Source organism: Alligator mississippiensis, chromosome 14, assembly GCF_030867095.1.
Source record: "Alligator mississippiensis isolate rAllMis1 chromosome 14, rAllMis1, whole genome shotgun sequence".
Lineage (NCBI taxonomy): Eukaryota > Metazoa > Chordata > Crocodylia > Alligatoridae > Alligator > Alligator mississippiensis.
The window spans coordinates 34,744,352-34,757,483 of record NC_081837.1 but is presented as its reverse complement, the minus strand read 5'-3'; the positions used below and the strand labels follow the sequence as shown (position 1 = coordinate 34,757,483).

At 47.4% G+C, this 13,132-nt stretch overlaps 1 protein-coding gene across 2 annotated transcripts in view; it reads right to left on the bottom strand.

Annotated features, from left to right (window-relative positions):
* The window catches only part of SLC6A17 (solute carrier family 6 member 17), a 50,218-nt gene that overhangs the window by 16,920 nt on the left and 20,166 nt on the right, over positions 1–13,132 (bottom strand). For both annotated transcript variants that reach the window (XM_019492557.2, XM_014605437.3), the window contains exons 3-8: positions 9,339–9,496; positions 7,526–7,652; positions 6,592–6,773; positions 4,760–4,870; positions 2,831–3,072; positions 1,425–1,617 (exon numbers count right to left, since the gene is read on the bottom strand). In XM_019492557.2, the coding sequence (XP_019348102.1) occupies positions 1,425–1,617; positions 2,831–3,072; positions 4,760–4,870; positions 6,592–6,773; positions 7,526–7,652; positions 9,339–9,496 (1,013 nt within the window). The remainder of the gene's footprint in view (positions 1–1,424; positions 1,618–2,830; positions 3,073–4,759; positions 4,871–6,591; positions 6,774–7,525; positions 7,653–9,338; positions 9,497–13,132) is intronic.

Here is a 13,132-nt window from a genome sequence, read left to right as displayed (position 1 = left end):
AGCAGAGTTATCATTTAACAGGCTACATTATGCTAATGCCAATAGACACAAGTATGCACGCACATACATACCCACACATGTATGAACACCCTCCCTTGACACATAGGGACTGCACTGTTATGTACTTACCTGCCCAGGTGTTCTGTGTGCACACAAACAGACACGTGCATACACTACAAAGATGCCCGGTAGAGCAAGGAGCCTGTGTGATTTTATCATAGAATCACAGGGTTGGAAGGGACTTTAAGGGCCATCTAAACTGACCCCCCTGCAGGATTCACTATTCCTATGTTACCCAAGACAAATACCTATGCAGCTTCTTGAAAACCTCCAGTGAAGGAGATGCCAATCTTCCCTAGGCCACTTGTTCCATGGTCTTGCTGTTCCTGTTGAACTGTTCTCCCTCTTCTCTATAGCATATTTTCAAATATTGGAAAACTACAATCATGCCCCCCACCCTCGAAACCTTTTCTCCAAACTAAACACCCCAACGTTCTCTCAGTCTTCAGCTGGCATTCAATCCCTTTATCCTCTTCATTGCCCACTCCCAGATAAGCTCCAGTTTCCACAACCATCTTAAATTGCAGGCAGTACTCTTAACTGCAGCCCACCCAGGGCCAAGCCAAGTGGTACTATCACCTCCCTTATGTCACCTGCTGCCATACTTCCATTGATGCAACCCCAAATTGCATTTGCATTTTTGTGACTGCATCACAAGACTGAGTCATGTGGATTCTGTGATTCACCAAAACCCTCAGATCCCGCTCAGTGGTTCTACTACACAACCAGCATTTCCCATTCAGTACTGTTGTGGTACTGGCTTCTCTTTCCTACTTGTAGCACCTTCCACTTCTGCTTGCTGAATTGCATGCTGTTGCCTTTAGCCCAGCTCTCCAATCTATCAAGAAGATCCTTTTGAACTCCACTTCTATCCCCCGAAAGTGTGTGCAGCCACTCCCAGTTTCCTGTTATCTGCATATTGGACCAGGAAGCTCTCTAGTCTAGCATTCAAATTGTTAATAAAAGGTTTAAACATGACCTGGTGTAGAAGAGACCCCTGTATTACACCATTTGAATTTTCCTGCCATCACTCCATTTATAGCTACTCTTTTCTTCCACAGATACATGTTCTTCTACTCAGATGGCCAAGTAACACTGTTGCACTGGCTCACCAGACAGCCTGCCAACCTACAGATGCATTCACAGGCATTGTATATACAGTATGCAATGCTCCGATATACGGTGGGCCAACATGCCCAGACTTTCATGCACTGGCATACATGCTGCTCCTATATAAACAGCACTGGGTGGACAGCATGAGCAGACCTGCTAGAGTTACCCAAAGCATTGTGGCTTTAGCATCCCCAGCCTCTCAGAGGCACTTCTGGTTCTAAAATAAGTGACAGTTTTTTTGCATTGAGCACCTTGTTGAGCTCATCTTCCAGCAAGCAGGCATCCAAGCTCAGCTCCTTGAAGTGATTCTCCTTCACCGTCATGATCACCTTGTACATCTCGCTGTAGTCCTTGGCTGTGAGATGGGAGAAGTTCACATGGGGCGGGATGAGGTCATGGCTCAGGACCTTGGTGTTCAGGTAGCCCAGGATCTTCTCAGCATTCCTAAGGGAGCAAGGCCAGAGTCATGCATGAAACCCTTGAGCACCGCACCCTGCAATGAGAAGAGGAATGAGCACATGGTCCCATGCAGTGGGGCAGACATGGGATGTAATCACTAATCAGCCCATCATCTGGGCCTGGCATGACATTGTGTGTGGGTGGAGGGATGCAGGATGCAAATGGGAGCAAAGCAGGGTGTAAGCTGAAACAGAGATGATGCACAGTAACACCTAGAACGTAGGATGCAATTTCCCATCCCATGGGCCAGGCGAGGTGCTGTGTGCATTGGGCATGGGGTCTTCCCTCTCCTCCCACAGCTGAGGCAAGGGTCCACTTCTGCATGGCAGAGATAAGCTGCCTTAGCTACCAATTCCAGAGACTATTCCCCACCCCCCAACCTCCCGCCAACAGGGGCTGAAGCCCCACCTATCTCCTGAACTCTAACTGAGGCTGCAACAAGAGTTAGAACTGGCTTGTGCAGCAATCCCACAACTCTAGACCCTGGCATTGCCCCCAGCTTGCTCCCCTGGCTTATCATTTAGATGCATGTAGCTTCCTCACTTCCACAGACCTAAAAGCGCTACGCACATCTTAGCAATCACAAATAGACATCACACCACTCAGATGTGAAAAGCAGCTGCTTCTGGGGTAAAGCTCAGCAGCTCTTTAGCTTCCCATAGCTAAGTACCACTTTAGGACAGAAATGAAAAGGAAAACCTTCTACAGCTGAAACTGGAGGGAGTATTTACAATCGAGTTGGCCCGGCTGGGTTCCCCTAGGAGACTTGGACCGAGACCCTACCCTCTAGGTTCAGGTCAGAGACCAGAGGAAGGTAGGCACTCAGTTCCTATCAGGAGTCACTAGGAGTTGGGCTCCTAACTCCTTTAAAAATCTAGGCTTTAAGACTCAGGTCTGTGGTCCTGTGCCTTATCTGAACCACAATGACTTCAGCTGGGCACCAGTTGAGGAGAAATTTCCCATCCAGGAATGGATCAGACTCAACACAGATGGAGCCCTCTCACCCCTGCAGTGTCACCCTCGGGGGTTGAACTTGGAGATTCTGGGTCTTAAAACCAGGAGCTGCTATTGCATGTGTTAAAGTGATGCTGACAAGAGTCTGGGTAGGTGTCCCTGTCCTACTGAGAGGTTCAGGGCTAAGAGAAGGGTCCCGGGGAGAGAGAGAGAGAGAGAGAGAGAGAGGGGAGGATACACGTACTCCACCACACATTTCTCATTCATGATGTTAGCCTTGAACCCCAGGACAGCAAAGACCACCAGGGTGGCCAGCACGGAGGTGAAGAAGTTGATGAAGGAGACAAGCACAGCATCGAAGTGGCAGTTATTGTCCTGTTTGTTGTAGCTGGAGAACGCGATGACTCCTCCAAAGCCCAAGCCCAGGGCGAAGAAGACCTGTGTGGCTGCCTCTCGCCATACCTGGGGATCCAGCATCTTGTCAAGCTGGGAATGGAGATAAACCAGTGAGTCACCTGCTCTCCCCACTGACTCAGCCTAGCAGGCCCGTATCTAAAAACATCACGCCTGTCACTGTACCAAAGCAATGAGTCCCTTGCTAGAACAGATGGGCGGTGGTCCTACATGCTACCCAGAGCTTGGGACTCTTGCACATTGCACATGAACAGACAAGCTTGCTGTGAACTGGCAGAGGGAAGGATAGAGTTTCTTTCTTTGAAGACAGAATGAACTTTCACGCTGATCCTGCAGAGTCCCTCTTCAGGTCTCCCAGAGCTGAGGGTTATTGTATCTGTTTCACACATGGGGAAACTGAGGCATCAAGCAGCGAAGCAGCATCACAACCAAGCAAGTTAGGGGCAGTCCTGAGGATGAGAAGCCCCAAACCTGTGGTCCACCTGCCGCTTCCTTCATGGAGCCAAAGCACTTCCTGATGGTGAACAAGTATAATTAGCTCCTTTCAGAGCTGAGGGCAGCAATTCACCTAAAGTCATTCATAAGGAGTCACTTGCAGAGAGACACCCTGCCCACTAGGGTGGGCACACCTGCACCAAGCTCCTCATCTTCAACACATCCATCCCTCCAGTCTCCCTCCCCTCCGTTACATGGGCACCAGCTGGCACTGCACATCTACTCAAGTGAGTGCCAATCTTCCTTGGAGGACCACTGGCTGCTGAGTGCTCCCTTCAGGATCCTCGAATGCCTGTCTCCCTATGGTGCAAGTGCTTTAAAAGTACCCTCAGCATCACTACTGCTTTGAGGTGCCCATCAGCTTGTGCAACTCGCACCCCCTGGGCACCACGCTCTACTGCTCCTAAGAGCTGCCGTTCTAGGATGCAAGCCTCTGGGTGCCTTTCATTAAGAGATCATAATTCATATCTTGTAAGAGCTTCACAGGCTGAGCTGATTCATCGACATCTCAGTTTAATTAATGAATTAGCCAGTTCATTAACTGATACACAGTGCCAAAAGAGGGTTATCTGTCAGTCAGTTTCCAGCCTCCTGGCATCTTAGCATGAAGCCCATAGCTAGCTACCAACACCAGCAGAACCGACAAGTGCTGTAGGTCCTGGGCAGCAGTGCCATCCTGATCCAAGCAGTCAGCCCCCAAAGTATCCCATGCTTGAACCTGGCTGCATCCCCCCACCCCAGTGAAGGTACAGTCAGGTCCAACTGCATCAGGTGGGGGTGGCCTATGGGCTCCTGACGAGCTTCAGTGTGGGCCTAATTTCAATACCAGTCTTCAATAGGAGTGTATGTATGTGTAGGGGGTTATCTAAGCAAGGCTGCATATGGCTGCACTACTGCTGCTTTTTAGTATGAACTGTGTGTTCATGCACGCACATGTGCGCACATGCATGCATGCGTGCACTTACACCAGTTGGCGGGGAGGAGGGACACAACAATGACTGTCGGTGTGTAGGTGTGACTGGCAGCTGCTCTGCCTGTGTGTAGGCATGACTGCACATGTACATGTGTGCATCAGTGTGTGCCTGCCAGTGATTTTCTACAGCGGCAGCCAGCTTCCTCCTGCAAAATAAAAGCAGGAGGCTGAAAGGAAAGGGAAGGAGTCTGAAATCTGTTGAGATCAGATCCACCTCCTCCCCTGTTGGCAATCTGAGGGACACTGGGCAATGTCTATGTCTGATCAGGGCAATGGGGGATGGGAATTTACCTTTGGAGTGAACATATGCAGGATCCCATCTATGGCTCCCCTCAGCAGCAGTCCCCGCACCAGGAAGCAAACCAGCACCACATAAGGGAAGAGGGAGCTAAAGTACAGCACCTAGGGGAGAAAGGAACCAGTATAACCAGGCCTGTACACAACTCCAGTGCCCCACACTGGTGCTCAGACAGCCCCTACCCTCCACTCCACTCCCCTCTGCAGGGGCACTGCGTGAGAGAAAAAGAAGGGGAGCCAATGCTGCTATTTGCCCCTCTAAGCCTCCATTGAACATGACTCACCACTAGCAGGTGCTGTGCTGCTAGGGGCATGTCTCCATCCCTTGGTAGTCTCCATCACTAGCAGGGAGGACCAGAACCCTTCCACCACAGGAGATTTGAACTCAGCATTTTCAGCTATCACAGGAGCTATGGGAGAGCCTCCACTAGCATTTAGCAGTAGCAGGTGGTTATCTTCTACCTGGGCCAGATGCTGCATGTTGCTCACTACTGCCCTCCATTCTCTTCCTGTGCTACAGTACCACAGTACATGCCATGCAGCTCAGGCTGACTTCCTGGGTATCCAGGGTGCCTTTCTATTGCTCATATGCAGGGCCAGATTAATGCATGGGCAAACTAGGCACATGCCTAGGGCCCTAAGTGAAGAAGGGGCCCAGTTGTGCTTATTTTACATATTGTAATTATTGAGTGAAAAAAAAAGTAATATACATATTTCCTCTTCAGCTAGGGGCCCAAGAGTTTGTTTGCCTAGGGCCCACCAGAGAGTTAATCCAGCCCTGCTCACGTAAACGTGCATTAACGGAGCCCAGGGGGCATACTTAATCTGAGCACGGACTCGTCTCTGCTGCTGCTCTGCTTTCCAACCCCACTCTCTACAGATCACCTGCTGCCTCTCGGTAGTGCACGGGTGGCAGCCTGGGGCGTCACTGCTCTATGGCACCTGTGCATGTACCAAATGCTGCATGGCACAGTGACAGACCAAACAAGTTTCAACTTCCCAGGGGGCACTTTCCCCTTTGGAACTGGCTCCTGTATTTCACTCACCCGCTGTGTGCTGAAGGCCTATTATGCAAATGTTAATGGCATCTAAATGTTGTTCATATCCTTCTCTCCAAGCCTCTTAGCCATCTCTGGCTTGTGGCTGGCACTCACTAAGTCCCTTTGCTACCGCATGATGCTCTAGGATACTGCTACAGCTTCCTCAGACTGGCAGTTCCTCAGCAAAACCAAGGGCAACAAACTGAAAAGGTCAAATTTCCGTCTCTAGCCTAACAAGACTCAGCTGCCAACATCAGGCCTATCATTGTCCAGATGCTTGGCCCCACTTTCCAAGGTGCAGAGTATCCTCAGGGCCTCCAGGAGTCAGCAGGAGCTCTCCATGCTCAGTACCTGCAAATACTCGCGTGCCTCTGTTAGGGCACTCAGAGCCCGACTTCAACATGACTGCAGAAGACAGCCTCCTCTCACCCCTCGGGGATCAGCAGCAGGCACCGAGGCCAGCTGTGATGGTTATATCAATGATGAGGCATGCCCAGTAGTGATGGAGAAACCTCCTTCCTCCAGGCAGAACACAAAAGCCCAGGATGCCACATCCTCACTGCTCTCATTACCTGAGCCACGTAAATTAAAGCTAGCTCAGGGACTACACTTGTAACACTTCCATTTTCCTGTGTAGGCACGTCCCATGCTATTTTAGCTAGGCCTATCTTGGCCAGACACTCCCAACTATAATGGAAAGGTCTCCCGATCTCCTTGATGTTTGTAACCTCACCTCACCCAGTGGCAGGAGGAGTCTTCTTTTGTGGCATTTGTGCCAACACTTACCTTCCCTGAAGACTGGATTCCTTTAATCATGGCCAAGCACACGATACTCCAGGCTGTCAACAGGCACACAGTCATCTTCCAGTTAAGCCCCCCACTCTCCGAGATGGAGTTGGAAATGTCCAGGGCCTCCCGGTACCAGAAGTAAGTGGTAGCCGAGCTCTTTTCACATTCTGCCTCCACAACTGAAACAAATAAGAGTCACAGGAGCTTAGGTTGGGTTTTCTGGAGACTTACCCAGAATCTTATGGGGCAGTGCATCATTAATAGTTTCTAGGTTTCATGGTTTCTAGGGTCGGAAGGGACCTGAACAGATCATCAAGTCCGAGACCCGGGTCTGTCTAAGTTACAGCGCAAGATCCATGGACTGCAGAAAAGGCAAACGTCACTTCAGAGCTCAGGGAATTGGATCTTTAGCAGAGAATATGGAGGCGTTGTCAACTGAAAAGATGTTAAATAAATGGTGCAATTTACGCTTCCCATAAAATAGTCACAGATGTACCGAAGAAGTGTAGAGATGTTATTAAATGCTCTATTAGCTTAGCCAGAAACTTTATTGAGCTCTTAGGAACCAGTCAAACAAATGCTTTAAATATACTTCCCAGCTGTTGAATCCATATGCAATCCTGACAGCACAGATCCAGCACCCAGCGCTGCTTTAGCGCAATCAGGTGACACTGGCACCTGGAAACAAGGAGCCCCCGGAGAAAACCAAGTCCCAAGAGCAACTCACACAAGGGCACATCTCAGTGGATGGAAAACAGCCCTAACCCAGTGCATCCCCACTGCAGGACAGCTATCAGCTATGAAACCTACCCACAATCCTGGAAACACTTTCCCAGATGCGGTGCCACCTCCCGGCAGCTGCAACCATCTGCAAACCTAGATGCTGTTGTCCCAGTAATTGTCAACCTGGAGCAACAAAGGAATTACTTACTGGCCGTTGTGCCATTGTTAATGATGGGGCATTCATTCCAGGGCAGGGGATACTGAAAGGATTTAAAGAAGTAGAAGATGCTCCATCCAATGATCACGTTGTAGTAGAGACCAACAAAAAGACAGACCTGGGAAGGGAGAATAATATGATGTTTAAATCCCACATGATGCATCCACCAGACAGACTTTACACTGTGCAGGAAACCCTTGAGCTAAGAGAGCAGCTTGCATCACAGGTCATGGTAATCAGGGTCAGATCCACAGTTCCTTGACTGTGGAAGGCTTCCGTGGCTTTGTCCAGGCCCTTGTCCTGAATTTTTATGGAAAGCAAACGCGCAGCTTGAGTTGCCAGCTCTTCAGTCAGAGCAGACCCCAATGGTTGGAGCTGAAAACTAGAGAAATCTATACTAAGGAAAAGGCGCAAATAGTCAACCATAAAGGTAAGGAATCATGAAGGCAACTCATCATTTGCAATGTTTAAATAAGACCAGATGTTATTTTCTTGAGAGAGAAATTCTAGTTCATCAAGAATTAATGCAGGGAAGTCCTATAGCTTGTGTTCTGGAGGAGTCCAGACCAGATGCTCACTACTGTCCCTTCTGGCATAATAATCTATGAATTGCACTTTCCTTGGGAGCGTCTGCAGCTTGTGCTGCACAGACACGTTATGTGTGTGTTGTATCATTTACTTTTTTACACAACCACGTGGGCATAGCTGGGTTCCAAATTACTGTATTTGCTAAGTGTGTACATACATGCAAAGCCTGGCTACATGCACATTGGTGCTTCAGCACGGTTTGGGTGGTTCCTAATGTATGTGTGACCAGAGGGCTCACAACCCAGTTAAAGACTCATCCTTTTTTTTTTTCCTCTATGCTACAATATACTATCCAGCCTGAGAACAGAAGCCTCCCCACTTGACCCACGTAACTAAGAGGCACAGCATTACTTGGGGGGGAATTCCTAGAGTATTTTCTTAAATCTCTCATGTACTCAGAAAAGAAAGAAGCAATGAATTTCATCTAACTGGCTGGGTGACTGTGCTGCCGTCTCACCAACTGAGAGCAAAAGGAGAGTTTGTTAAGCGGTGGGTTCTTTCTGAGGAATTTGCTCAGCTGGTCGCTTATAATCACATTGCTGAATCACATGTAAAACCCACTGAGCAGCACGAGGCATGTGCATCCCATCCTGTTCCTGATACACAGAGGATGGGGAATCTGTTAGAGAAAGCCTGACCTTTTGGGTGGAATTTCAAAGGCTCAAACCTTTAACTTTGGGACGGAACTAGGCAAATAACAGCTTTTTTGAACCAGAGCATTTTTTTTTTTTTTATAAGTTCCAATTCCTTCCCCTTTAGAAATGTTAGCAAATAGAAACAAAGAGAGGATTTAAAAAAAAAAAAAAAAACCAAAAACAAACAAAACAAAACCAACAACAAAAAAATCAAAACCAACCATCATTTGATCACATCAGTATTCCTGCCCAGAGCAGGGGAGTGGACTCAATGATCTTTCAAGGTCCTTTCCAGCCCTTAACTTCTATGAGATTTCAATTAGTGAAATAAGGTTTCTTATTTCTTCAAGTGGATTTAGGGGGTTGCTTGGTTTGCTAAACATTGTAGAGATTTTGACATTTCTAAGGGAAAGGAAAACCATGTCCCCAACCATTTTTCACTTTCCATTTCAACTGAAGACTGGCCTGTTGTTTCTCCAGTTACTCTATAGCTAGGAAACAATCTTTGCAGCTGGCACAGCCCCTAGAAAAGACTTCCCCCTGCACGTGCCCAAGGGGAAACTCCTGCAAGCAAAACTCACTAGACAGCTGGCAAATCCAATGCCCCCCAGGCGTGGGCAGACGTAGTTCCACACTCCAATGCTGCCCCGGCGGATTCTCTGACCCACGGCCAGCTCCAGGAAGAAGAGAGGGAGCCCAATGATGATGAGCAGCACTAGGTACGGGACCAGATAGGCACCTGAGAGGAGAGAGAAGGTCAGTTAGAGAGGTGGGATCTCTGCCACTGCTCTGAAAAGGCAGAGGTCCTTCCTACTAGGGAGAAGAAACAAAACAGTCTGAGCCATGATGTCTCAGCAGCCGATTATTCATTATAACCCCAAACCACAGGAATCTCCCACACATGTGCAGAGGAAGCACAGGCTCGGAGAAACCACCATAGACACACACACCTATACAGGAACACAACACAGTACCTGTGTAAATGCATAAATTGCAGTCCAACATAACTACATTCATACAGAAAGGAGGAGGGGGAGATATGGCAACACACACAGATATCTATAGGTACTTGATAGGCACACATACACAGATGCCTGCATGATACACACACATTCACTTCATCAACCTCCTGGATACAAAAAAAATCATGGACTAAATATAGATATTGGATTTATGACACATTATAACCTGCCTGACAGCTGACTCCCCAGGTACCTCTCCACTATTTAACTGCTACATTCATCCCCCTTCGCCCTACCACCGAACCCATCTCTCACCCACTGACTCTTCAATTTTCAACTGACCCACTGACTCCTCAGTCATCATTGACTGCCTGTCTTGTATGCATACCAGCCCAGCCTCTGGCTTCTTTACTATTCCTTCCATCCAGGAAGAGCACAAGCCAACTGCAGAGGCAACCTCAGTCTGACAAAGGGTTTTTAAACCTGAAAGCTTGCTAAAAAAAAAAAATAATAATAATTCCCCAACTATCTAATAAAAGATATCAGATTCACCCAAAGAACCTGGCCATTGGCCAACATAGAACATGCACAGGTGTCTGTATAGATACATGTACATAATGATGCACATATAGATACACACATGCTCACTCTGAGTTTACTTTCTAGCTACAAGGATACACACACAACCACACTGTGCAGTGACTACACATACACATGGAAGATGCAAAAGCATAATGAAATGCTTTCAGGTGCATATCACATTTTCAGGTTCCTTCCTAGCTCCATGCTTGTACAAACACACACATCTGTGCACACAAATACTTATAGACAAACATACCTTAAAAAACACACAGGCTACAAGCAGACAACACATTTGTCCCAGGATAAACTGTTTTATCCTGAGACAAATTGCAATCATTCAGATGTCTGTTGTCCTGGGATAAATCCTAAAAAGATTTAGGAGATTAAAAAGTACTTACAATTTACCCCGGGACATCAGAAAGTGCATCCGATTGGTGGTCCCAGAATTGCATCACCAAATCAATGGCAGAAAAGCAGCCGTGCATTCAGCCACTCACTAAACCCCGACTGGAAAAGCAATTTGTGTATGTGCCAATCCTGGGATATTTGTTCTGGGATAAACCCAGGTAAAATTTCTCCAGGGTAAAAATGCAACATCTGTTCCCAGCCACAGGCAAATGCATTGTCTTGTAGCATCCAGATACACAAGACTGGCATGCACCTACCTGCATGGCATGGACTGACATAATAGCACACTAGTGCTATATCAACTTCTGCAGTAGTAGCCACTTCACTTTTGCAGCTGCCTTCAAAATTGTGCTTGACAGCCTGCCAGCTGTCTCACTAGAGTGAGCAGCTCCTACCAGGGCTAAATGGAAACTCTCCATGGAGGAAGGGCTTTAAATAGAAGCACCATTAATCTCGGTCTAATTGGGGAGACAGGAGAGAAATTAGTAGTTCAAGAAGCGTAACCAGATGACCACAAAAGGACAAAATGACGCATGTTGGAGCTACCTGCTGATAAATTACTCCAGGACTCAGTGAAGCTCAGAACAAAAGAAGCAGAATTAGTCACAACCTGTATTTTTACTGACTGGAAAGCTGCAGGCATTTACATAGAGATTTCAGATCCTGTTCCGGGCATCCACCAAGGACCTGCAATACCTGGCAAGTGGGATATGCTGGTTACAAATGAGCATACTGTGATCCAACCCAAACCAGCTCACATAGCTGGCAGAACTTCAGGGTTTTCCCCATGCATTTTTACCCTTGCACAGCTCAACTCCCCAGGCTGGGCTCAACACAGCCACCACCTCTGCCACAACAATACACAGGCAGTTGTTAAGTGTTAGTCTCACACGGATACCTATGCAACCTCCTGCCAGCTACGCGAGGCACGCATGTAAAGCACAGCAGCATAACCACAAACTAGTACCTTCCACTTGTCACCAGGCTTGTCCAGTCAACCACTGCAACATGTCCTCAGGTTAATTCTGCACCTAAAACAACTTTGCTGTCACGCCAGTGCAAAATCATTGATGATACCCATCACCCTGTGTCATGGCCTGCACAGAACAACTCTATTTGGCAAAACAACATCACTCAAGGCTAGGTACACTGTCACTTTGCTCCTTTGACAAGCTCCCTGACAACATTTTCAGATATTAGTGTGATCTACAGCACTGGAAGCTTTAGAAATTCAGACAAAGAGAGAGATAAAGCCATCACGCTCTCGCAGGAGAGCGAGCAAGAGAGAAAGCATAATCCAAGATGATAGATAGATAAATAGATACATAAAGTTACCTCTCATTAACAACAAACAGGTTCAGCACTTGTACCCAAGAGGGCAAATTCACCTCATCAATAATAATAAGGCTTTCTACTTGCACACTGCTTTTCATCTAAGGATCTCAAAGCACTTTATAGGATGGGTGACTTATCCTATCCAGATAGCATCTATCAAAGAGAACAGCTGGTTTGCATTATCAGTGCTAAGCACAGCTTAGTTCATCCATCATAACCTCCTTGGGCCAAGTCCTCAGCTGTTATAAATTGACATCACTCCACTGAAGTCACTAATTTATACCAGCTGATGATCTGGGCTATTGTTTCTAATGAAAACCTAAGCTTTACTCCTGCTACTACAATCTCCCCCTGCTTTACAGCTAAATCTCTCACTTAACGTCACCCTTTTAGCTGCTCAGAACCGTGCACGCTAGATGACCACATCCCAGCACACCAGACCTCACAGCTCCCTGTGTTGTAAAGCAGCCTGTTGTACCTGGGAGTATAAAAGTCCAAGCTGTCAGACCTATGCACATAAGCAGGGACAAAAAATGCACCTGCCTCCATGCCGAACTGGCATGTGATAGTGCCATGCCCATATTTTTAACCGTGGTGTGCAAAATCAGGAAGAAAAATTACATCATTGCGAGGGCTCTTGAGCACAGCGCGTTCTGAAGATCTGGCCCAGTCTCCCTCTGCTATCAGCACACAACTGTTCTCTCCAACATATGCAGAGTTTGTTGCCAGGAACAAACACAACTTGCCACCCCCACGCATTGCGGTGTTTCATCTAACACATATAAGCTCAGTGTGCTTAGAGGGAGCGCACAATTCAGTCTACTGCAGCCATTTCACTACATCACCCAACTGATGTCAGCCTGCACATTGGCCCCCAAAGGCCAGGTACTTAAACCTGTGCCTGCCTTTAAGCATATGGTAGTGATGATGGTTAATAATATGAATGTTGTTGTATTAATATACTTTGCAGTAGCAGCTAGAAGCCCCAGGCCTGGATCGGGCATTATATAAACAATAAAGACTGCCTGTCTAAATAACTTGATTAAATTACATGACTCAAAGTAGGAGGCAATATGATTCAGTGGGCA